Below are 27,083 nucleotides of genomic sequence, written 5' to 3'. Positions count from 1 at the left end.
AAGGCATGTTTGATAAATGTTGACAAGTAATATTGACAAAAGTGTTACATTTGCATACTACACTGATGTCTATGTGCATTTCTACTTTTTTTTTTAAGTTACTCTAACCTTCATTATAAAGACTGGGGAAAACATCTATTAGATACATTCATGTAGAAGATTTAGCTACCTCATTCAGAGCTTCACACTATTTCAGTATAACATTCCATTCTTTTTGGTGTTATTGTTGGGAAGGGCTGTAGCTTAGTGGGAGCTCACATGATTTTGTGAGAAAAAAAAAATCTCTGTTCAGTCTGCCTTGTGGCTATAGGGATAATCTACATCAGAAGCCCTGAGAATGTGATTCCAGCTCAGTATAGAAAACATTACATTAACTGAATCAAAAATCTGACTTGTAATAAGATCCCATACCTTATATTTCCAAATTAAGTAATCGTATGGATAGCATTCTTTAATCCTTCTAATTTAAAGTTTTATCATGTCCCAAGTAACTTACAGTGCATTTTTACAAAAACTGGTTTTATTTACACACAAACACACACACATACATAAGAATGACAATCTAGATACAAAAAAAATGTAAGAAATGGGTCTGATAGGGAGCTGGGGAAAAAAGTACATTCTCATTGCAATGGGTTCAAATGTTCACAGACATCCACCAAATGAAAATTTAAGAAATACTTTCTGTGTGTGTGATCAGAACTTACTTGAAGTAAAGCCATGGTCAATCAAAACACCCAAAACCTTATTAAAATTGCTAGCCATAATTACAGCATCCTCCATTAAAGTAAAAAGATGAATAACATATTCATAAAATATATACGCAGGAGACTTTTTCTACCACAATTCCTGCACTTTGGAACTCCTTTTCTTGGAAAAATTTGAGCCACAACTTTTATCTGGCCATTTTGTCAACATGTTGACCACATTTGACCAGGATTGAATATTTCTGGTTGCCATTTGGGAGATTTCTTTGAAAATTGTTTCTAGGAACTCTTCCAATTTCTCATACTTTGGAACTTTTCTTATTTTAAGTGACACTTTTAAACATTAATAAATTGAAGCACTGGCACTGTCTCAATTACTCCAGTGACCTCGGCGAATATAACCATTAAAAACAAAGGAGAGTCCTTGTTTTAGAAGGAATTCATTTGCACACACTTTCACATTAATAGCTTCTATTTCTTTATTCTAAAAAAGTACAGACAATGGAGGTAGTGGAGCTCCTAGGATTTGGCCCTTCAGGAAAAAAAAAAGTTCTAATGATAAAATTAGCAGCTCCTCCTTCACAGCCGAGTATAGAATTCTGATGGTTCATTGTTCCTATTATTTGCAGTCTCATCTCCTGCTTTCATTGGTACTTCATTTTCAATTTCAAAAGCTGGATTGACCCTCCCAGATGCATAATCATTTCTTTTCAAATCTATGAAAAGAAAACAGAATACAAATCTTTATCTTAGATAATACATCTTTATTACATTTGCATGCTGCTGTTACCTCCAAGGATTCTAACAATAGCAAACATACAAGCAATATGCAACATTAAAAAATCCACTACTAGTATTACTACTAATAATGATAATGTCTGCTGCTTCATCTCCAGTGCTCCTCAGAGCTCCTTAAGATTAACCAATGGGGGGGGGGGGAATCCACTTGAGAGCATCAAGCTTCCACACCACTTCCTGTTACCAGAAGTTAATTATCTAAATCAAAAGAACTGCCCACCAGGTATCGGAAAACTTCTCAAGCACCTTTCAAATTCCCTCCAGATCCATCAGTTACTGTGATCTTCTTCAGAAAAGTGCTGGGTGGCAATCAATCCCATCTAAACTAAGAGGTATGAGACCACAGCAAGGGACTAAAATAGTGGTGGGATTCAAATATGTGAACAACCAGTTCTCTGTGTAGATGCTGCTTCCAGAAGTCCATTCTGGGCCTGGGCAACAAAAAATTAGCTACCAGTTCTGCCAAAGTGGTGAGAACCGGCTGAATCTCTCCACTGGATTAAAGTGTAAGGTGTTGTCACAGCACCCAAAGTTGTCTTTTGGGGGAAAACAAGATCTAACCTATGTTGTCATGTGCATGAGGCAGAGATTATCTGGAACAAGCCCCTGATTCACACCCTGGAAGTCATGAATCTCTGATCCCACCTATAGGACATGAAGAAGTGAAGTCCTCTAATATGAACAGGGAAGGATATTCCAGCATTTGCCCAGAGACAAAATCTAGGAGTAAATCAGATGCTACACCACAGAGATTTCCAGAACACTATCACCTTAACAGCAGCAATCCTGGTCATAAGAAACTTATCTTTTGGGATTTTGCGCGCGCGATGGCGGCTACTTTGTAGCCGTCTCTCCTGGGTAAGTGTAAGAACCGCTATGAACAGCAGACACCAGCTGTTCAGCGGTTCAAAATCCCCCTCCCGGGCAAAGGGGGGGGTAGAGAGTGTCTGAATAGTGGTAGAGCCTCTTTTGCACCCCCCAAGTTTTTTTTGGGGGGGTGAAAGGAGTGCTCCCATGGAGTTCAGACTTGTCTCCGCTTCCCAGCTGTTTTTGTCCTCAGGGACAAAACGAGCCGCTGCAAACACCTCCGTGCTTAAAGAGAACTGGTGAGTTTTTTTATAAACGGACAGAGCTGAGTAGAGGATTTAGTTTTTCCTTTCTTTGATTTATTTGGATTTTAAGTTTTAAGACTTGCTTCTATTTTTATTCTCTCTTTTTATTTTTTTTTCTTTGTTGAAAGGGAAAGTAAAATGGCGATCGGCAAATCTCTCGGTGTTTTTTTTTCTGAAGTTAGAATGCTGACCGGCAGGCTTTTTGGTGTTTCTCTTTCTTCCCTTTCTCTTTCCCTTTTTATTTTCTTATGATTGGAATGGTTGTTTTTGGTATCTCTAAGTATTTTTTTTGGAACGGACTTTTTCTATTTAATTAATTTTTTTTTTCTCCCTTCTTTTTATGGTAATGACCCTTTTTTGAAGGACTTTTTTCTGTTTAATTTCTTGCAATTTTTAAGAAGGAGTAAAGCTTTTTTTTTAATTCTTTTTCTCTTCCTTTTTTTCCCCCCTTTTTTCTTTTTATTATAATGACCTTCTTTGGAGGGAGTTATGATTTTTGAAGGAATTTTTATAATTTTTTAAGAAGGGCTAAAGGTTTTTCTTTAAGATGGCTTCAAAGTGTCCAGGGATTTCTACAGCTTCTAAATCAACAGTTTCACCCTCTTCTGGGGGTCAGCTAATAACTATGAAGGATTTGCAAAACATGATAGGAGATGTTATAATTCAAATTAGGGCAGAAATGAAAAAGATTTTAGAGGAAAATAATAAGATCTTGAGACAAGATTTTGTTTTGGCTTTAGAAGGAGTTGCTTCTGTTCTTGAAAAGGTGAACTCCCATGTGGAAGAGGTAACTGAAAAAGTGGACATAATGGAGGGGAAAATTGAAAGTATGGAAAAAGAAATGGAAAATGAGATTCTTATGCTTCAATATGGACAAATGGAATATGCCTTAAGAATCAGAGGCCTGGAAGAGTCTTTGCAAGGAGATTTGAAAGAGATGGTTGCAAAGGACTTTGCATTGATTTTGAATAAAGAAAAAGAGGGAATACTTAGTGAAATTGAAAAATTATTTAGGGTTAACTCTGTGGTGGCAGCACAGAAGAATCTGCCAAGAGATGTGGTAATTTACTTTGGTAAAAGATCTTTACGCAATGAAATTGTGCAAGCCTATTATAAGAAGAGATTTCAAATTGCTTCACAAGATGTTATAATTTTTAAGGAGATCCCATCTAAAATTTTAAGAAGAAGAAAGGAGTTTGCTTTTCTAGCAAATGAACTTAAAAAGAGAAAAATTCTATTCAGATGGGATGTTCCGACTGGAATGGTGGTGAACTACCTGGGGACATGTCATAGACTTAATACTGTTTCTCAAGCAAAAGATTTTTATACTTCGGTCCTGGGGGTATGTGCATCGCCATCTATTAGGTCTCAACAAGTCCAGATTGAGGAGCAGAAGACAACTTGTGTAGCACATAATTCCAAAGAAAAGCAGCACCAGAAGAAGGTTAAGGAAGTTTCATATTCAGTGGTCTCTGAATCTCTGGGAGATGTTGGACCTACAAAGTCTTTGGAGCAATCTTCAAGGGTGGAATTGCTGCCTGAAATGGAAATTGGGAAATCTCAGTTTGAGGGGCATCAACAAGAGAGGAACGGGCAGAGGATAACTTGTATAACTTACAATTGTAAAGATCAACACAAGGAGGAATTTAAGGAATCCTTACCTGTATTGGCTTCGGAAGTTAGACCTACAAAGTCTTTGGAGCAATCTTCAGAAATGGAAATTGGGAAATTTCAGCTTGAGGGGCACCGACAAGAGAGGAACGGGCAGAGGATAACTTGTACAACTTATAATTGTGAAGATCAACACAAGGAGGAATTCACTGAGGAAGTTTTACAGGTATCGGTCCTTGAGACTGGTACAACATATAAATGTAAAGAAAAAGTAACATATAAATGTAAAGAGAAAGACCAACAGAAGAAGGAGGTTGAGGAAGTTTCACAGGTACTGATTCCTGAGCTTGGGGGTCAACCAGGACTTACAAACTCTTTGGAGCGATCTTCAAGGGCAGAATTCCACGCATTCTTTTCGATGCTTGCGGGCAAGAGAGACTGATATGGATTGTGCTTATAGTAGATGCAACTGGCTATCAGACAGAAGATTATGGATATTGAATGAAAATTTTAGATAAGAAGTTTGTGTTTATAGTGGATGTAACTGGTTATTGGACAGAAAATTATGGACATTGAATGAGAACTTTAGACACGAAGTTTACTATTGAGATTGTCGGAGAAGTTAAACTTATATCGTTTTTGGAAAATGTCTTATGTAATGTCTAAACATGATATATTTCAGCTTTAAGTTTTAAACCTTTAATGATAATATTGTTTAAACTTGTGTTTTGAAGGGATTATAATTTGTTTATTTCAGTGAGGGGATTCTAATAAATTTGTGTTTCGAAGGGAGTATAACTTGTTTAAGTTTCAAGTAATGCTTAAATTTGGTTTTTAAATATTATTATTAATATTTCTAAGAGAAAATAATTTGTTTAATTAAATGTCTAGATTTGTTTAGGAAAGAAAGTAATGTTTAAATCTGTGTTTTTGGAGGAAGTCTATATAGAATGATGATTGTATTTAGACTTGTTTAGGATTTAAAAGTGTTTCAAGTTTTTAAATATTATTATTAATATTTTTAAGAGAAAATAATTTGCTTAGATTTGTTTAGGATTTTTAAGTTTTTTTTTTTGGATAGGTGAGAAGATTATGAAGATTGAAGGAAATATGTATTTATTTTAAGTTTTCTAAGAGTATTTAGTTTTAATGGTATAACAAAGGTTTATATGTTTATTTTTTTGTATTAGGATAAAGAAAGAGGGAGAAATTAGATTTTATATTATAGGCATAGATATTCAAAGAAAGTAATGTTTAAATTTGCGTTTTTGGAGGGAGTTTATATAGAATGATGATTATATTTAAATTTGTTTAGGTTTTAAAAGTGTTTTAAGTTTTTTTCTTAATTAAGCCTGTACTTAGCTCTGGGAAGTTCAGGGGAGGGCTTGGGAGGTTGGGGAGGAGGGGGGTGAGGTAGGGTTGGGGGGGGTACGGGAAGGGGATTTGTTTTTGTAAAAATTTAAAAATTTTCAATAAAAAAAAAAAAGAAACTTATCTTTTAAGATCAATGTTATCATTCTGAAGCTTGCTGCAGGGTCCAAAATCTAAGTAGATAGATCTTCAAAAGAGCATCTCTATCATCCAGATGGATTTTGGTAATATGCATTAATATTAGTAACTGAAGAGACATATCTTCAACTAAGCAGGGCATCTTCATATAATATACTAATTATACAGGACAAAAATAAATACTTTTATTATTAGTTCCTTCCTATAATGCATTAGATTGTAAAAAAGAAATGAAAGGCTGCTTATTTAACCTTTAAATATACTGCTTTAGTCATTCTACTAAAAAACTAATCTAATATCCTATTTAGAAAAAGGACATGATTGTGTGATTAATTTGACATTGGGGCCTTCCACAAATTGGCCAATTTTAATGTGATACTATGGAATGCAATGTAATATATATGTATAATATATATATATATATATATATATATATATATATATATATATATATATATTCATTTTCTTGTCCCTTTCATCTTTGGAATGGAACATGAAAAGCCAAGTGAGATTTTTGGCTTTAAAAAAAATGCACCTGATATTTAAAGAGTTTGCCACACTCAGATGTGAAATACAAAACCAATAAATAAGGCTTAGTATTTCTTTTTTCTATTGTGTGGACCCTCAAAATATTAATGGAAAATGTAAATTTGTACGATTCCTTCTTGGAGTACTTTGTTACCAATGTCAATGCAAAGCGCTCAGTCCTAGATTCAGGGATTGGCTCTAAGCTCAGATTTGTTTGAAAACATGCAAAGCCTTGCTACTCCATACCAGGAAGTTTGAGTTTCCTGCAACAAGAATTGCAGCAATGCTTTGAAATGAAGTTTTTGAAGGCTTCTTCTCCAAGATTTGCTGGTCCAAAGGCCATCCCTCTAGAGTTTGAAAATAACAAAGGAATAATTAATGCCATAGTATCTGTACATATCTTTTCCACCTGCATATCACAAATGTGCTTAATTGTATGCCATGTTTTGGGGGGACCTGTCTAAACAGATTGGAGGATGGGTGCAGGAGGAATGGAATAAGAAGTGCTCCATTGTGTGAGCTTCTATTAGCCTAGAGGATGTAGCAGTTATTAAAAATTAATGTTCTAAACTCATAGCCACAATCTAGTTTGACACAGATACCACTTTGCAAAGTAGCTGGAGGGTAAAACCTAATCCTTCAACTAGTGTCATGAGCATTACTTTAAGAAACTATGGTTAGATAACATTTCATTAACTGTAGTCCATTTCTTGTACATTCCTAGGATTTAAATGGCCTATTTAATCCACAAGGCACAACGTATTAACTTCAGCACTATCTGTTGTATCTGAAATGAACTTGGAAACCAGAAATAATCACTCCAATAAGTCAAATATTTATCTCTTCTATTGCCAGGTTTTTCATAAATATCTGTATTTATAGCTCATATTAAGTTTTCTTGTGTTACGTTTTTGTGAATGCATTACATTATTCTTAATCGGCCACATAAAAAGGTACAAATACAAAACTGTGTTGTTAACCAAAAAGAAAACACTGTCAGCAATGTGTAAAAATATGCATATGTGCATTACAGTTAATATTGGAGATTAATTGAATCATAGAATATATGTCACATTTTATATGATAAATTTACATGAGATACATACTGTTTGTCTTCAGGTTTAATAACAGATGGATCTGTGAGGTTTTCTCCAACACCTGAAGAATTCAAATTTATAATGGTTATCAGAAGGTAATTGTCTTCCTAAAAACCATTTGTGAAATTATAACCTATGCAATTATGATATAGTTATCTAATTTTTTGTTTACAGAATAAAAATGAAAAAGCAATGTTAAAATTATAAATTGTATTAGACTACGACAAAGAAATGTTGCACACGCAACTATTTTTAAGACATTTTTCATTTAAATGTAAAGCAAACATCATAAAGACAAAATATTTTGTGGATCCAAATGTATTTTGCTGGAACTATATATAAATAGAATACATGTTGCAATGTCAGAAAGAACTAAAACTACTTCCTATGCTGTGCAAGGAAACCTCGCTACTTTGGATAAAACAGATCAACAGCATAAACATAGTCCAGCTCTGAAACCTTCATATGCTCTAGAATATCTGGATCAATACTGAAATTTGGATACTATATATAATTTACTGCACAAGCTTGTTTTGCTGTCCTGAAACAATAGCTTACATTGAGCATATTAATGTTTCATTTATTTATGTCAGAGTTGGATAACTTTTATAGGCCAATCTGGAATTGTGAAAGGTTCCATGGAAGGCTTTCTAGTTACAAAATGGCCAGTCCCAAAATATCCATTTATCAGAAGGCAAACTAGTCCTCAAGGATGCTTCCTTGCTGATCTCTGTGGGATCTCATAGCATTCATGAAGCACTAGAGATTGATGCTTTGCTTTGGCACAAGTTAACCTCCTTTAAAACAGTGTTTTTTTTTTAAGTGATGTAAATCTGAATCCTCATTATTATGTATACAGAACATGGAACAGGAATCTCTGATTCTATTACAATATACTGTATATAACTGATAGATTTAGATACTTAATATTGTTTCTTATTTTTAAAATTCTCTATTCTGTTAACAATGCCAACATATGGACCAGAATCTATAACAACTCATAGTTTCCATAGTTTCTCTGGCTCCACATTGGGAACGTTCACCCCTACACTAGCAGCACCCTCCTGCCAAATTTATTATTCTCCTTGCTCACTGTGAATTATATATTTTGACAGTCCAACTTCATGTAGAAATAGAATTTATTAACAGCTAATCTTAGAGGTGTCTGCAAGATAGGCAACCTTATTCTTGAATAACTACACAAATGTACACTCAGAAATTAAGTGCTTCCTGTTAATCTCTAGATCCAGATAAGTGCAGGAATACATATGCAAATTCTAATACAGTAATATATCAAAAATAATATAGACAAGAAAGACTTAAAAGCAGCCAGAATAATAGGAGCCGCTAGAAGCACACAACTTTACAATTCCATTAAAGAAAGGTAGCATGGACTTCCGGTGGATCTGCGCACGCGATGGCGGCTACTTTGTAGTCGTCCTCCTGGGTAAGTGTTTGAATCGCTATGAACAGCGGACATCAGCTGTTCAGCGGTTCAAAATCCCCCTCCCAGGCAAAGGGGGGGGAAGAGGGTTGTCTGAATAGTGGTAGAGCCTCTTATGCACCCCCAAGGCTTTTTTTGGGGGGTGAAAAGAGTGCTCCCACGGAGTTCAGACTGTCTCCGCTTCCCAGCTGCTTTGTCCCTAGGGACAAAACAAGCCGCTGCAACCACCTCCGCGATTAAAGTGATCTGATGAGTTTTTTTACAAGCGGACAGAGCTGAGTAGAGGAGTTAGCTTTTGCTTTCTTTGATTTTATTTGGATTTTAAGTTTAAAGATTTATTTTTACTTTTATATTCCCTCTTTTTATTTTTTTTTCCTTTGTTGAAAGGGAAAGTAAAATGGTGATCGGCAGGCTTTTTAGTGTTTTTTTTTTCTTTCCCTTGGGAAGGTAGAATGGCAATCGGCAAGCTTTTTGGTGTTTTTTTTCCCTTTTTTTTAAATGATTGGAACGGAATGTGGACTTAATTATTTATAATGATTTTTGGATCTTGGGTTTGGATTTTAGAAGCATTATTATTTTTGTTTAACTTTTTTGTTTTGTTTTTTGTACTTTTAAAAAATGGAATGGATTTTTTTCTATTTAATCATTTTTTCCTTCTTCCCTTTTCTTTTTTTTTAACTCCTCTCTTTTTATTATAATGATCTCCTTTTGAAGGATTTTTTGATTTTTTTGGAGTTAATCTCTCTTTTTCTTTTGCTTAATTTTTGTAATTCTCAAGAAGGAGTAAAGATTTTTTTAAGATGGCTCCAAAGCGTCCAGTAATTCCTACAGCTCCTAAGGTGGTTTCTTCTTCAGTGTTATCATCAGCGCAACAACCTAAATCAACAGCTTCACCCTCTTCCTTGGCACACTCAATAAGGGTGAAGGATTTGCAAGATATGATGGGAAATGTTATATCTCAAATTAGGGGATAAATGAAAGAGATTTTAGAGGAAAATAATAAGATTTTGAGGCAAGAGATAGTTTTGGCTTTAAAAGGAGTTGCCTCTGTTCTTGAAAAGCTGAACTCTCGCGTAGAAGAGGTAGTAGAAAAAGTTGAATTGATGGAGGGAAAATTTGAAAGCATGGAAAAAGAGATGGAAAATTTTCAAGATGAGATTCTTATGCTTCAATATAGACAAATAGAATATGCTTTAAGAATCAGAGGCTTGAGGGAGTCTGTGCAAGGAGATCTGAGAGAGATGGTTGCAAAGGACTTTGCTGTGATTTTGAATAAAGAAAAAGAGGAAATACTTAGTGAAATTGAAAATACATTTAGAGTTAACTCTGTGGTGGCAGAGCAAAAGAATTTGCCAAGAGATGTGGTAATTTACTTTGGGAAAAGATCCCTGCGCAATGAAATTATACAAGCTTTTTTTAAGAAGAGGTTTCAAATTGCTTCACAAGATGTTATAATTTTAAAGGAGATCCCATCTAAAATTTTAAGAAGAAGAAAGGAGTTTGCTTTTTTAGCAGATGAACTTAAAAAGAGACGAATTTTGTTCAGATGGGATGTTCTGACTGGAATGGTGGTGAGTTACCTGGGGATATGTTATAAACTTAATACTGTTTCTAAAGCAAAAGACTTTTATACTTTGGTCCTGGGGGTATGTTCATCGCCATCTATTACGTTTAAAGCTTTGGAAGAAAAGAAGGTAGAATTGCAGTCTGAAGGGCCTATACTTATGAAAATTGGGAAATCCCAGTTTGAGGGGCCTCAACAAGTTGAGATGGAGGAGCAGAGGATAACCTGTGCAACATATAACTGTAAAGAAAAGGAGCAACAGAAGAAGGTCAAGGCAGCCCCACAAGCATTGGTTTCTGAATCTGCGGGAGAAGTAGGATTTATAAACTTTTTGAAGCAACCTTTAAGGGTAGAATCGCAGTCTGAAGAGCCTATATTAATGAAGGATGGGAAATCTCAGTTCGAGGGGCCTCAACAAGTTGAGATGAAGGAGCAGAGGATAACTTGTGTAACACATAAATGTAAAGAAAAAGAGCAACAGAAGAAGGAGGTTAAGGAAGCCTCACAAGTATTGGTTCCTGAGTCTGTGGGAGAAGCAGGATTTACAAACTTTTTGGAGCTACCTTTAAGGCAGATCTCAAAGCACTTCTTTCGAGGTTTATGGATAAGAGAGACTGATAAGGAATATGCTTACTGTGGATGGAATTGGTTATTGGAAAGAAGATTATGGAGACCGAATGAAAATTCTAGATAAGAAGTTTAAGTTTAAGTACTTAGTTTAAGTATTCAAAAGAGTACTGAGTCTGCGGGAGAAGCAGGATTTACAAACTTTTTGGAGCTATCTTTAAGGCCAGATTTTAAAGCATTTTTTTTTAGATTTATGGATAAGAGAGATTGATAAGGAATGTGTTTATTGTGGATGGAATTTGTTATTGGTAAAGATTTAAATATGTATAAGGGAATTTTAATGTTTTAAGTAATGTTTAAATTTGTGTTTTGGAGGGAGTTTATAAAGAATGATGGATAATAATATAAGTATGATATGAAAAGGTTCAGAGTATATTATAATATCTTTAATGATTGGGTTTGTTTTTATTATTATTATTATTTTTAAGAGAAGATAACTTGTTTAATTAAATGTACTTAGATTTGTTTAGGATTTATATGTCTTTTAAGTTTTTTTTTGATAGGAGAGAAGATTATGGAGATTGAATGAAAATCTTAGATAAGAAGTTTAAGTTTAAGTATTTAGTTTAACTTTTTAAAAGAGTATTTAGTTTTAATGGTATAATGAATGTTTATATTGTCTTTTAAGTTTTTTTTGATAGGAGAGAAGATTATGGAGATTGAATGAAAATCTTAGATAGGAAGTTTAAGTTTAACTATTTAGTTTAAGTATTTAAAGAGTATTTAGTTTTAATGATATAATGAATGTTTATATGTTTATTTTTGTGTTTTAGGATAAAGAAAGAAGGAGAGATTAGATTTTATATTGTAGGTATAGATATTCAAAGAAAGTGATGTTTAAATTTGTGTTTTGGAGGGAGTTTATACAGAATGATGGATAATAATATAAGTATGATACTAGAAAATGTTTAGAGTATATTATAACGTGTTTAATGATTGCAATTATTATTTTTTAGAGAAGATAACCTATTTAATTTAATGTATTTAGATTTGTTTAGGATTTATATGTGTTTTAAGTTTTTTTTCTTTTTTTTGAAAAATTTTAATTAAGCCTGTACTGGGAAGGTTGGGGGAGGGTTTGGGAGGTTTGGGGAGGTGGGGGAGGGTATGGGAGGGTGGGGGGGCTTGGGGAAGGGATTTGTTTTGTAAAATTTAAAAAACTTTCAATAAAAAAAAAGAAAGGTAGCATGAAAGCAAAAATATGGATGCATCTAACCTGTATTTTTTGAAAGATGTTCTATACTAGCAACCAGCGGTACTCAAAAGATTAATACATATACTATAGCATGAACTTGCCAGGTTAACACAAGTACTCCAAATTTCACTACTTCAAGAATGCAGATGTGGCAAGGCTATGACTGCTGTATCAAACAATCTCTGTGTCATCATTTTTCCCCATATCAGCAAGAGGTCAAGCTTTGTCGGTGTGCTTGCCAACCCAACCATTCTCGTAGCCATTCTTCGTATGTTTTAGTCTCCAGGCCTTTGATCATCTTTGTTGCTTTTCTCTGAATTTTTTCCAAACTCTCAACATCTTTTTTGTGATATGGTGACCAAAATTGGCTGCAGTATTCCAGGTGTCTTGGTCTTACTAGGGTTTTATAAAGCGGTAATAATATTTTGCATGATCTTGATTCTATGCCTCCATTTATACAACCCAGAATTATATTAGCTTTTTTGGTTGCTACTGCACACTACTGGCTTATAGTCAAGTGATCGTCCACTAGGACTCTAAGGTCCCTCTCACAGTTACTATTTTTAAGCTAGGTCTCACGCAATCTGTATTTGTACCTTTGATTTTTCCTGCCTAAATGTAAGACTCATTTTTTCCACATTCACTCATTTTGTTGGAGAGGTCCCATTGTTTAAATTTGTCAATATCTTTTTGGATTCTGAGTTTGTCTTCTGGAGAGTTGGCTACTCCTGGCAGTTTGGTATCATCTGCAAATGTGAAGAGTTGCCCTTCAATTCCCTCATCTAAATCATTTATGAAGATATTGAAGAGTACTGGGCCTAAGACAGAACTTGTGGTACCCCACTGCTCTCCATGTGGATATGGTGCCATTGAGGATACTTGTTGAGTACGGTTTGCCAGCCAGCTACAGATCCATCTGATGGTGATGTTGTCTATTCCACCTTTTCCTAGCTTACCAAGAAGTAGGTTGTGGTCTACTTTGTCAAATGCCGCACTGAAATCTAAGTATATTATGTCCACTGCATTTTGCTGGTCTACTAGTTTAGTCACTTTATCAAAGAATGAAATAAGATTGGTTTGGCATGATCTGTTTTAACAAACCCATGCTGGCTACTAGTTATGACTTTGTTTGCTTCTAGTTGTTCGCAGATCTGTTTTTTTTATTATCTTTTCTAGGATCTTCCCAGGTATTGATATTAAATTGATTGGTCTGTAGTTTCCTGGGTCTGTTTTTTTTCCTTTCTTGAAAATCGGGACCACATCAGCCCTTTTCCAATTTTCAGGTACTTTTCCGGTGCTCCAGGATTTATGAAAGATGTGGTGCAATGGTTCTGAGATAACATCTGCCAGGTCCTTCAGAATACTGATTCACACAGGCCCCCATGGCATTTGCATGGATGGTAGGAAAGAAGGTACAATGATGAAAGCAGAAATGCAGTATCAATGTTGTTCACATAACAAACAAAGGGCGGAGCCCATGGCGTGCTTGCACAATCTTCTGTAGATGCACATGCACAGGCCTAGAAGTCACTGTTAATCAATCAACCATTAACAATAGATTGTGGGGGGGGCGGGTCTGTCTGTCTGTATGTGTGTCCGTGCACATGCATATGTATATCATGGACTGCATGCATAGAATTTTTCTTGTATCTGATAAGCTATACTATGGTTCACAAATGCTAACACCCAAATAGGTGCATTAGCCATTCAAGTGTCCTAAGCCATTTTTTCTAGCTTTGATTTTTCCTGATTTTCATGGTTCAGTCTTTTTTACTCACCTTGCAAATCTAACACAAGAAGTTCTCCTCGGGTATATTCATAACTCCAGTGAGAAAAAGCCAGCATAACTTCTTCCAGCAAATTGCTAGGGGTGATTTCATCTCCATTGTTGTTATTGTACTTGCGGAATTCTCCTGTCATATATTTTTCTATTGTCAGCCATTGATTGGCTGAATGGCAATAAATTAAAAACACTTCAAGGAATCTGAAAAGAAAGGATAGTATCTTTTCAGGAGGTGTTCTTCACCCTGCTTTTGATAAATAAAAGGTACTAATCTCATGTACAATTTTCATCAACATCATAATCTTTAACAACATTCAAAAACATAAGTATGTGCAAAGTATCTGTTCAAATTAAGGTTATTCTATCCATGTCTATGCAGAAATAAACCTAATTGAATTAAATGGCATTTATTCCCAAATAAGTAAGTAAAGGACTATAGCCAAAAAGGTGTCCTGAGATAATTAATAAGAGTGATGAGGCCCTAATTTTCAGACTGGGCTTCATAAAACCTCCAAGCTTGAGGAAAAAATTGGGCACCCTCTTGAGGAAATCTATTATCATAATTGTGGCAAACAAATTGCAGAAGACAAATCACCACCAGTAGTTTAACAACAGAATAAAAGTATAATAATAGCAGCCTAGAAGATTCACTGGTGATTTCCTGATATACATGTAAGAAATGATTGATTCTCACAAAATTATTAACATATCCCCCCTTTTTTGCAATAATCAGCAGTTTTCTGATACTTCCTAATTCAGAGTAATGTTTTCTGTTATTTCTGAAGCTGGATACGCAAATGAAACCACTGTTCGCAGAATTAAAAGCATGTCTTGTATTACTTATTATCTTGTAAATCAAATAAATCTTCATTTTAAATATTTAGAATGAAGTTTTGATGCTGCTCATTAAACGAATACAGAAGAATGGAGAAGCTTGAAGTAGGAAAAATATTAATGTATACACTTTAAAAGGATTTTATCCTGCTATATTGCTATCTGACTTGAGCAATTTTGTCAGCACTGAATTGAACAAAAGGAACAAGATAGATATAGATAAGATGATAAGATAAGATAAGATAAGATAAGATAAGATAAGATAAGATAAGATAAGATAACCTTTATTGTCATTTTTATACTATGGGCGCAATGGAACACATCAAAAATGAAATTTAGTTGCCCGCTCTCAATAAGATAAGATAAGATAAGATAAGATAAGATAAGATAAGATAAGATAAGATAAGATAGAGAGGGGGAGGGAGAGGGAGAGAAAGTTAAAATAAGCCCCAAATTAACTGTCTTCCCTGAATAAATATCTAATATGGTGGATCATCCCTTTAGGATTTATCAGGATCCTGAAAAGCAGTATATTGTTTGTTTGTAATGTCAGGTTTTGGTGTCACTATTTAAAGAGATGGAGGGGGAGGAATCATGGAATATTGTTGTTGCTGTTCAAGCACTAAGTCATGTCTGACTCTTTGTGACCCAATGGATCGTAGCACACTCTCTCCTTCACTGTTCTCCCGGAGTTTGTCCAAATTCATGTTCATTGTGTTGATGATATGATCTAACCATCTCATCCTCTGTTGTCCCCTTCTCCTTTTGTCTTCAGTTTTTCCCAACATCTGGGTCTTTTCCAATGAGTCTTAACTTCTCATTAGGTGACCAAAGTATTTGAGCTTCAGTTTCATTTTCTGTTCTTCCAAAGAACAATCAGGTTTGGTTTTCATTATAATTGATTGATTTGATCTCCTTGCAGTCCAAGGGATACCCAAGAGTCTTCTCCAGCGCCACAATTCGAAAGCATTCAGTGTTCCTTATGGTCCAACTCTCATGACTATGGTTTTATAGCTATGCCATAGCTTTCCTCCCAAGGAGCAAGCGTCTCTTAATTTCATGGCTGCCGCCATTATCTACAGTGATCTTGGAGCCCAAGAAAATAAAATCTGTCACTGCTTCCATTTTGATGGAATATAGACTATAATAATATGTAAAACATGTGAATAAATAGTTTTCTGTTCCTCTAATAATTGTTGGAATTCTAGCACAGGATTGTGTATTAATGACAGATTGTGTATTAATGACAGATATTATTAATTAAACCAGCCCACAATATATAAAATGAATAGGTTTAGTCTTTTACACTATTTCTAGAAACACATTTTTCATACCTTGGAGTATATGGAATGCTATGAGGCTTCATTTGATTGAAGGTATATAACAATTTCTGAGCTGCCCTTTGCTGTTGTATTTCCTAAGAATAATAACAAAAAAAACCCTAAGTATAATATTTCAGTAATGTTTAAAATAACATTTTAACAAATTAGTGCTATTTCAATCCACATTTTAAGTACTTTTTAAGATTGTAATGAAACAATGTGATTTGGCTAAGTCTGCCCAGTGACTTTTTCCAGAGATGAAGTAAGAACTGAATTCTGAAATTCCAGAGATTGTACCAAAAACTACTATTTGACTTGGGTGGGGAAAACTTAAAACCACTCATAAGTGTCATTCAAAAGACAAGATGAAAATTTAGTCTTCTTAGAAAACAAAATCACAAACTAATTTACAAGATGTTCATATGTACCTGTATTTCCCTGACAAATAAGAAGTATACTTTGTCTGATCTTTCCAGTTTCTTCTACAAGGATATTAACAGCTTTGTGTTCCCTACTACAGAATAATACAATGTCAGAGTTGGAAGGGGCCTTGGAGGTCTTTAGTTCAACTCCTGCTCACAGGAGGCCATATATCATTCCAGACAAATGGCCATCCAGTCTCTTCTTAAAAACCTCCAGTGATGGAGCACCCACAACTTCTAAAAGGCAAGCTGTTCCACTGATTAATTGTTCTAAATATCAAGAAATTTCTAGGTTGGTACTAGTCAGAATACAGTGCAATATTTACCTGAGAATACTAGTATTTACTGGTATTACCATCTGTGTGCTACAATTAATCCATTTTAGCCATTCTCATGAATACACATACTTTTAGGGCACGTGGTGAGGCAGGGCTAAGGCAGTGATGGCGTTCACACAAGATAGCTGTTCACAGAGTTGGGACTTAGGTGACAAGCGGGATTTGACAGACCTCTTGGTGAACCACCATTTTAAACACGGTGGACCACAGTGAGGGTTCGTTCTATAGTGCTGATCAGATTATACTCACTCTGAGACACAGATGGAGGACAGTGCTTTCATGGAAGATCTTCTGCCAAGTCCGAACAACTTCAGGAAGGAAAGATTTTACAATGAAAACTTCACCTAACTTGAGCACATTATTTTCAGACCAGGTACAGACAGTTTTCATAGCTCTCCTCAGACCTCCATCCATTTCCTCCTGAGATAAAACTTGAATCATGGCAGCCATTCCGTGCTGTGACCAAGAGGACATGCTTTTATCAAGGTTCAAAGGTGAACTTTCTTCCAGTCTATAAATCGTTACTTCTTCTCCAGCTAAATAAATTGAATAAATAAATAAATAAATGGGAGATATTGTGAAAAACACAATGAGATTAACAATAGAAGAAAAATGCAAGGATTTTTAATAACAATATTGTCCATTTATTTCTTTATATTATACAAAATAATATAAAAGGTAGAGATAGAGATAGAGACAGAGATGAAAGGGGGAGAGAGAGAGAGAAATGAGTCATGATTTGACTTAATAAAAATAACCAGACAATAGCATGATTGTACATTTGAAGTCTAAATTATTATGAATTTTCCTAATGAGTGAAATGTTTTCATACATCAGCATGGTACTCACCAAAAAACTGCACTGGTGTGAAAGGGATTGTTTGAGCCAGCCTCATTAAATTGTTTCTTTCAACAGCTGCAAAATAGCAAGTTATTCATATGATTTGAAATGATTTTCCCATCCTTTTAAAAAAAGAAAAGTGAAAAAGAACTCCTACTCCTACATAAGGCCTTCGAGTGGGAGACAAAATACAGTACAACTTTTGAAGTGATCAGAGCAATGTTTTATTTTCATTCATGGAAGTAAAACTAATTAGTTATAAAATTATCTTATGAGTTATTTCAGCATTTTTAGTTTTCTCACACTGGGCCACTGGCTTGAATGGGCAACATAAATATGCTGGACCAAGACTCAGAGTTGGAAAAGAACTTAAATAAACATTATAGCACTGGAAGACCTTTTTTAAAAAAACAATCAAAATCATTTATTCAACCACCAAGGGCCACTCACTGAATTTATTCTTCTGATTTAAATAAAATGGGCAATATCTGATATCATTTCAACCCCCACAACTGATCTAATACTGACAACAGTTATTAAGATTTGAAGCTAGGTTTCCCTTGATCTTTGGCAAATTACTGAAACTTTGTCTGAACTCAAGGTATCCCTTTCTATATTTCTTCTCATTTAGCAAGGCAGACAATAATATGGGATGTATTTATTGCTGGATATAAATCAAAATGGATTAGTGGCATTTCAGGAATTTCTCTAAGCATTTTTATAAACTTTAGTAGTTACAAAATGACCCTTCACATTTCCAACATAAATCTGAACTATCGTATACATTCTAGACAATTTTTCTGGAATCATTTACCAGAAAATATATTTAACACTTGGGGTTTTTTTTCCTTGTCATATACACTTTGATATATCTTTCTGCCATTATCAGAATAGGTATTATTTGAAACAAAAGCATTATCCTTGGCAAAAGATTTTTGTTATAAAAATTCTCCCCAACAATCACAATTGTAATGTCTTCCCTGTTACGTTCTTTTTATGCATGATTACAACTGCAAGATGACTATATGCACAAAAATGGAAAGACTCTGAAACATCACAAAGAAGGAATGGTTGGTAAAAATGACAGAAGTAATAGGGATGGCAAGATCACTTGACTAGTAAAAGATCAACAAGTACATTTACCAGTGACTGGACAGTCCTTAGGGACTTTTTGTTGAAAAAAGAGAAAAATGAACTTATGATTTATGGCTTTAAAGATTAGAAAGAGTAGCTTATGGAAAGAAGGAAATTATGATATAACATTAGGTAAAGAAGGCAAAATACAAATATATTTAAAACTGTTATCAAGGAGATCGGAAGCCATTTATGTATTTCTTCTTTTCTTTTTTCTTTTTTCTATTTCTTTTTCTATTTTTTTTTTCACCATTTACTATTTTTTATTGTTGTCTTTAGTTTGGTTTTTAACTTTGCTAAAAAAATGATTCAGTAAAAATTAATTAAAAAAATTAATGTGTAAAGTTTGAATAGATTTCGTTTAAGTTTCATGAAAATCCATCATGGCTGAATTTTTAATATATACTATACTGACCACAGCAGGTTTGGTATATGCTGATATGTGTTTCTGATATAACAGCTTTCATACTTTCTGCAATAACAGTATACTACCTCTGACTATCATACAATTATTACATATTACAAATACTTCATTTAGCAATCTCATCAGGGACAGTATTTGCAAAGACTGTGAGATGCATATGTTCTTAAATGTGTGACAGCAAGGACATCTGCTGGTAGGTATCACAAATTTCATCTAGTAGAGAATGAAATCGGCTTTGAATATGTAACATCTTGGCAAGTTCAAATTGTGTTCATTGCTTCTGATGCAGCGTGAAATCATTTTAGGATATGAATTCACTAGGGATTGATACTAAAAGCAGATTTATTTGATCAGAAACTGAACTAGCTGATCCTCAATCTCTACACCATCTTATTATATTTCCTAAACATAATAGAAATGATATTTATAAAAGAAATGATATTACAAAAGAAATTTTCTTTCTATGGCTTTTGATTGTAGATCTATTATTATCTTTTCCAGTAACCAATTTATTTTACCAACAACTACTTGGCACACAGAAAGCAGTGCTAACATAATAAATTATCTTAATGTCCCCAAGATACTCTCTTAGGAATTATTTTAATGTACGGCACTTGATAATGAGCTACTTCAAAGTCAGATAATTAGAAAATGATAGAAGGAAAGAATTAATATACTCAGCATACTCACTTAAATACTCACTACCTACCTGAGTAATGATGGTGCAAATCTTGAGGGGATTTTAAGGAGTGTGAGATATCTGAAATATTTTGAAAACATTAATGTTAAATATGGAAAGAAAGTACACTGCTGTGAGTATTGTGCAGTCAAGACTGTCATAAAGTGATTGGCAGTGAAAGAGAATCCATTTTTAACTTCCTGTAAAGCCCTTCTTTGAGCTAATTAAAATTCTTTTTATTAAATTATCAGTCAAAAAGCATATAATTATACTAGGGATCACAATATTATTTGTTTATTTAACAATACCTACATCTCGGCTCTATTCCTAGCAGTTTTTGGCAGATTACAAAAGGGTTAAACCATTTTTTAAAATATTATCTTAATTGTATTTATACACAATTAAAATAATACTTTAAAAAGTCAACAATCAGTGTCATAGGTACCAATACAATTAAAATAACAGCCAAATATATACCAGAATAAGATGCCTTTCAACTCAAATGAAAATTTATTTAACTGAAAGACACTCTGTTTCCCTGAATTTGAACATTTATTGTAAGTTTTATAAAGATAGATCTGTTTTTTATGGTCAAAGGCCAGTAGTTTAAAATAACATACTGGGACAAATTATCCAGATACAGTTCAAAATTAAATTATGAATCAATATAAGGCAAAAGGAAAAAAGGATGGTAACTGAATAAAATAACTGAAGATGATAGAATATAACTTTTATAACATATAAATTTTAATTTAAGTCAAGTGGTTACTGACTTAACTCTATTGCAGTTAGTGGTATTATTAATTCTGCTTTCCAAGGATGATAGATTGGGCAAGAAAGAAGTATAGGTGTAATGATATCAATTTCAATTTTAGAACAGATAAAGAGAGAATTTTGGAAAGGAACATTGTGATATTTCCCTGTTAAATCCATTGAAAGTATCTAGATGTGCCCCAATGAATATCTTTTGCTGTATCAATTCCAAAATTTGGAGCATTTACTAAAACGTAGTGAAAAGTGGAAGTCAAAATAAAATAAAAGTGGTATAACATGGTCCAAGTACTCTGAAACAGTTTTTGATTTGCAATCCAGAAATGGATATTATAGTTTGAAACTAATCACAATTTGCAGTAATTGTTGATATAATATCTGAACACTCATTACAGGTCTGCAACATCTTTGGATTATTGTGGAGGCCTTCAAATATATAAGTAACAATTAATGCCTAATTTATTTATTTTTCTTTTTCAATTTCTATCTATTTTCCATATATTATATGACATTTACAGTAAATGGTAAGATTAAGCAAAACATGTTAACAGTCTCTATGAACATATCTGGAAGATTATAGGTTAGACTCAGTTTACGTATAAGAAAGTCTTTAAAAAGGTGAGTTAGTATCAAGAGGTTTTTCTAGACTAACTTTGTTCTACATGTGCATTTGACTATCATATTTACAAATAAAACCAAAAACTTACTGCCATCTCCATTCAAACTTCTCAACCTATTGGAAACAAAAACTGGAGTTTTTATCTTTGTCTGAATTAACACACATGCATGCACACACAAAGGTATACACACAAAATGTTAATTGCATTGGGAAACTTACCTAAGTTTTTATTCATTCTAATTTTGCAAATGATAATACACTGACTGCAATAAGGTCTATGCTCATTCAGGATTCACACACTAACTTACATTTCTTGATTTCTCATGACTACTGATAGACAAACTCTGTTTAATTGTAAATTCTATCATTTGTACCTAGCATTTATCTGCTTGATGTATAGTAAGTCGTTCATGCAGACATACAGTATTTCTTGGCACTAGTTTCAGGACCACATAAAGATGGAAATCATATTTATATTCATATATAAATATACTTAATTTGTCCTTTGTGATAACTTTTTAGAATGGGACATCTCAATGAGGTTATCAGCTAAATGATTAAAGATCTCAAAAGCATGTCAGATAGTAGGAATAATAAGGCCAAATCCCATCAAAACAAAGTCATCTATCACTTACGAGTAGCTTCTGCTCAGATTGTTTTTTCTGTTCTTCCTAGTCCAAGCAATGCTGTTATTTAAATCCTGAAAACAGATTGTTGTTTCTATTATTTTTATGAATAGGCATTTTAAATAAAATTATGTCCATGATTGGTAACTTCCATATCCATATACCTTCTTTTCTGGTATACAGAAGGTATACATAGGTATACCTAGGTATACCAAAGGTATACATAGTACACAAAATCATGGCTTCTTTGAACTACAGTTTACTGAAACCATTCCTCATAAACTGTATTTGTGACTCACAAGCTATAATAGCTGGATTGTTTGATCATATTAAAACACAATTAACCACTTCATATAATATGCTCACACAAACATTAATAGTTCTTCACTAAGAATGCTGAACAGCAGAGAACATTTAAGAATATACACCATAATTAAAGCTACACTTCTAATTTTCATCTCAAAATATTGTTAAGTACACCTTTGTTATTAATACTTGGTCATTATAGATTTATACAATGGGCCAAAATTTTTTTTGCTTTCCATAATTTTATTTGTTTATTTGTTTGATTTTTATCATATCTTTATTACTTTAAAAGGCACCTGAGGTGGCGAACATACATAATCTTCCATTTAGCAGCTCAGCTTGATTATAATATTTAATTCACATAAAATATTTCTCTAGATCTAGTATGATAGCTTAGCAAACTTAGTGGTATCAGGAAAGTAAAAGGGATTCTACTTAGGAAAGTCTCAAAATGCTAATATAAAATTATTTCATCAGCAGACTATACCAGGAGTGTTTGTGTTCTTCAAAAGAGTTGATCAGAACATTCTGGAATGTGCATGAAACATTTTTAATAATAATAACAACAACAACAATAATAATAATAATGATTATTATTATTATTATTATTTGAAGCAGTTCCTTGCAAAAGGCGGCCTTACTAGGAACTGCTTTCATCCTGCGATGATATCTGTAATACCATCAATTCAAACATCTACATCTGCCTATCCCAGGTCCTTGGTAAGGACTCGATAGGTAGACAAAAATGTCAAATCCAGTCTGAACTTCTGGCTGACTGCGATTAATAATAATAATAATAATAATAATATACATGTCTTTTTCCACTTTCCATAACTACTACAGAAAGTATTTCTGGGAACAGCCATGGAAAGTAATTTTCAAAACAGTGATATAAGCCTGCGGAAAAAAAGTAGCTATTTTAACAAATTGAGAAGATGTGCTCTGTGTGAGCTTTCTATGTTCCAAAGGTTCCCCTTGAAGGATTGCACAATCTATATTACTTCTTTATGCTATTTCCTTAACAACTCACAATCATATAAAGCCTCAACTTTTAAAGTTATCCTCCTCGTATATCCTTTACTTTGTTTTGATAAGTTGAGTTTTTTTAATCACTGATCTTTAAAAATATTAGAATAGAATAGAATAGAATAGAATAGAATAGAGTAGAATAGAGTAGAGTAGAGTAGAGTAGAGTAGAGTAGAGTAGAGTAGAGTAGAGTAGAGTAGAGTAGAATAGAATAGAATAGAATAATAACTTTATTGTTACTTTGAATGTATACTAATCGGCATACATTAAAATGAAATTTCATTGCATACAGCTCTCAAAGGGTTACCACCTCTAATATACACTACAGAAATATGAAAATAAATAAATACAGAATTATGCATATATCCACATATATTATATGACACAGAGAAAAAACAATCTAGTTCAGGTTATGTATACATGTGCATGACGAGAAAAACAAATCTTGCAAATTTACCAGACGGATGGCATAGGGAACAAAGCTATTACAGAATCGGGTAGAGATTAATTACCTATTTGTTCACCAGCAACTTCTGCTCTTAAAAAAGTATCTAGTTCTTTAATGTACTCACTAGAGGCTCAGCCTAAAATAACAGCACAAGCATTTAATAAAAATTACAGACCATAAAAAGCTCCCTGGCACATCTTACCTCTTGCGATTGTCTCAAGTAGTCACAGATTTGCACTGTCTGCCTCACTAGTTCTTGATTTTTCATTTCCTGATGCATACAACTGATATGATCTAAACCTAGCCAAGTAAACAAATATTCAAAGTTATTGCAAGTATCTTGTTCCCAAAAAGTGAAAGTGTCCTCATTAATCAATCCATTTAAAGCAAGATGGTTTTTACCTTCTACCTTTGAGAAATAGGACTTTCCTAAAGATTATACCATGTCATCAGAGAACTGCCTCATGCTGGACTCTTTTTAATCATGAGAGACAACCTTTTTTTTCCCGCCCTTTATTTGACTGTCACTAGGATATTGTTGTCAGCCAAGGGACTGAAGGGTATGGGAAAGGAAATTAGCAAAATCAGGTTTGATGATAAAGGATTTATATAATCAAATAGAGGCAATCCCCAACTTAACAGTTCATTTAGTGACTGTCAGAAGTTACAAGGGCACTGAAAAAAGTGACTTATGACCGTTTTTCACACTTACAACCATTGCAGCATCTCCATGGTCATCTGGTCAAAATTCAGACACTTGACAACTGACTCAAATTTATGACGGTTGCTGTGTCCCGGGGTCATGTGAACACCTTTTGCGATCTTCTAACAAGCTAAGGCAATGGGGAAGGCAGATTCACTTAACAGCCCTGTTACTAACTTAACAGCTGGAGCGATTCACTAAACAATTGTGGCAAGAAAGATTGTAACATGGGGCAAAACTCACTTAACAACTGTCTAGCTTAACAACAGAAATTTTAGGCTCAGTTGAGGGACTTCCAGTTTTGCACGGTAGTGACTGGTCATAGGCTTGCAGATTCTCTGCACCCACGTGGCTAATTTTGCCCTGCCAGGGGACCCTAAATGGGTCTAAGTTGCCCCAGAGAGGCGGTGAAGAAAGAAGGGTGCCCCAGCGATTCTGGAATGGCGGCAGTTGTTCCATTCGACTTGGGGAAAGCCTTCTAACCCAACAGGAGAAAGGCTGGTCGTACTTCATCAACCAGTTCAAGCTACTTGCAACCAAAGTCCAAAAGTACTAACCAGCACAATTGTGAACAGCATGCTTGAAACTGGGTGAGGAATTTGATCTTCTCTTTTCTATTTTATATTTAATTTCCTGGAAAAGATCCCCAAGAAGCAAAATACCTTCGAAAAGGAAGGAGGGGGATTTCCGCCCCACCCTTATACTAACGGAAGCGGTGAATTAATCTTTTTATGGAGGATCAAAATATATGGAAGTGAAATAAATATAAAACCTGAAATTTGAAACTGAAATCTGGATAAATCTAAAATTGTTGAATGGTTAAGACTCATTCTAAAGATAATTGTTCATTTTGGAAATTGAAAAACAAATAGATGCTGACACCTAGTGGTGGATGAAGACTTTAACAACAAAGAACAGCTGTGACAAAAAAGACAATAATCTGAGCTGTAGACAGAGATTTATAAATGTCAGAAAAAAATTTTTTGAAATATTTGGATTACAAATATCTATTTAATTGGGACTCTAAAGCTATTTCTAAAGAAAAGGAAAGGAAAGGAAAGGAAAGGAAAGGAAAGAAAAGAAAAACTCAAATCCTTGGCCATCATGGATCAGAGACATGTAGAAAGAATATATCAAGAAAACATAAATACTCCACAGGAGGAGATATATAGTATACTGCAACTAATTTAAACAACACTGACTTTAAACCACAAAGAAATCCAAAATAACTTTGAAAATATAAATCAATCTATTTCCAAGTTAACTCTACAACAAAAAAATTCCCAGAAAACTACAACAGAGAAGGAGCAAATAAAAGAGATACATGGATACAAAATTGAGAATAGAGACTTAAAGATGGAACTTAACAAAACAAGGAAACATGATTTAATCCTAGTGGAAAAAAATTCACAAGAATTGGAAAAAATAACTACAAAATAAATCTGAGGACAAGTAAACAGATTGGATAAAATGGACTGTAGAAATGTCAGGAACATCGGAGAGAAAGGAAATAATAAGACAAGCGGAGAGAAAGAAAAAGAAAAAGATTTTCAACAAACATAGAAAGGCAGAAGACCCGTACAAAGACATTTCATCTGATTTACTTTTTATTTCTACAATAACATTTACGAACATATAGAAAAACCTTTCGACTCAGCAAAATACATTGATTAAGAAAGATACTGGGCAAAGGAAAAAGACTAAAGTGAAAATCAAGACAATAGATGGTGGGACCTACCAGAGAGAATACGTAGAAAAAAAAACATTTGTTTGACTATGGTTAAAGAAATAGAAAAGATTTGGAATATATATGTAATTCTAAGAGGGATGAATCCCCTAAATAATATAGTATGCTTTTTTCCCCTTTTTTATTCTATTTCCTGATATAAGTAATATAAAAAAGTTGAAATGGCTTAGATAAAGGAAATGCTTTAGATATTTAAATGTGATTGAATTTAAGAAAATTATAATGGATAAAATGTTTTGAATAAGAGTTAAAGGACTAGCTGACTAGATGTATAAAATAAAATATTTAAAGATTAAACATATTTTTAATTATGCTCAAAAAGAATAACAAATCTTGGAAACAAATATATAGTAGCTTAGGAGGGATATATATTTTAAGTAGTATGTTATTTTTTATGTTTCTTTACTCTTGCTCTCCTTTTTTTTTCACTGTTTTATCTATTCCTTAAGAAATGTAAAAGTGTGAGATGGTTCATATGGAAAAAATAGAGTTAAATGTTTAAATGTAATTAATTTTTGAGAAAATCTTAACCAGTAGGAATACTTAGAATTTTGTGGGAGAAACAAATTTAAATAAGGACTGTAACAAGATCTATAGTAAGGCAGCCAGAATGATTGGATAGAAAAGAAATATTATATTGATGTGATTATCATTTTTAGGAATATTAGGGAAAATATATTTAATTGTCATCTTTCAAAACAATAAGAATTGTATTAACTCAATGTTTGCAAAACAGAATATTTTGGGGAAAAGAGGAAATCAACTAAAACCATTATGTGGATTATGGATTATAGAAATCAATTGTTAGTGATTGTTTTACAAATGTAAACCCAGACAACACACTGTTCACCAATTATTAAGTGATTTA

At 33.6% G+C, this 27,083-nt stretch overlaps 1 protein-coding gene across 3 annotated transcripts in view; it reads right to left on the bottom strand.

The window, feature by feature from the left end:
• Positions 1 to 502: 502 nt before the first annotated feature.
• The window catches only part of TRPM6 (transient receptor potential cation channel subfamily M member 6), an 82,935-nt gene continuing 56,354 nt past the window's right edge, over positions 503 to 27,083 (bottom strand). For all 3 annotated transcript variants that reach the window (XM_039361472.1, XM_039361482.1, XM_039361488.1), the window contains 11 exons: positions 23,968 to 24,065; positions 21,994 to 22,058; positions 21,447 to 21,472; positions 19,999 to 20,049; positions 17,741 to 17,806; positions 17,141 to 17,427; positions 16,144 to 16,226; positions 13,971 to 14,176; positions 7,372 to 7,423; positions 6,512 to 6,612; positions 503 to 1,423 (listed from right to left, as the gene is read on the bottom strand). In XM_039361472.1, the coding sequence (XP_039217406.1) occupies positions 1,287 to 1,423; positions 6,512 to 6,612; positions 7,372 to 7,423; positions 13,971 to 14,176; positions 16,144 to 16,226; positions 17,141 to 17,427; positions 17,741 to 17,806; positions 19,999 to 20,049; positions 21,447 to 21,472; positions 21,994 to 22,058; positions 23,968 to 24,065 (1,172 nt within the window). In that variant the 3' untranslated portion in view covers positions 503 to 1,286. The remainder of the gene's footprint in view (positions 1,424 to 6,511; positions 6,613 to 7,371; positions 7,424 to 13,970; positions 14,177 to 16,143; positions 16,227 to 17,140; positions 17,428 to 17,740; positions 17,807 to 19,998; positions 20,050 to 21,446; positions 21,473 to 21,993; positions 22,059 to 23,967; positions 24,066 to 27,083) is intronic.

Source organism: Crotalus tigris, unplaced genomic scaffold (assembly GCF_016545835.1).
Source record: "Crotalus tigris isolate CLP2741 ecotype Arizona unplaced genomic scaffold, ASM1654583v1 scf7180000017585.4430047, whole genome shotgun sequence".
In the NCBI taxonomy this organism is placed as follows: Eukaryota; Metazoa; Chordata; class Lepidosauria; order Squamata; family Viperidae; genus Crotalus; species Crotalus tigris.
This window is presented reverse-complemented; position numbering and strand designations above follow the sequence as displayed.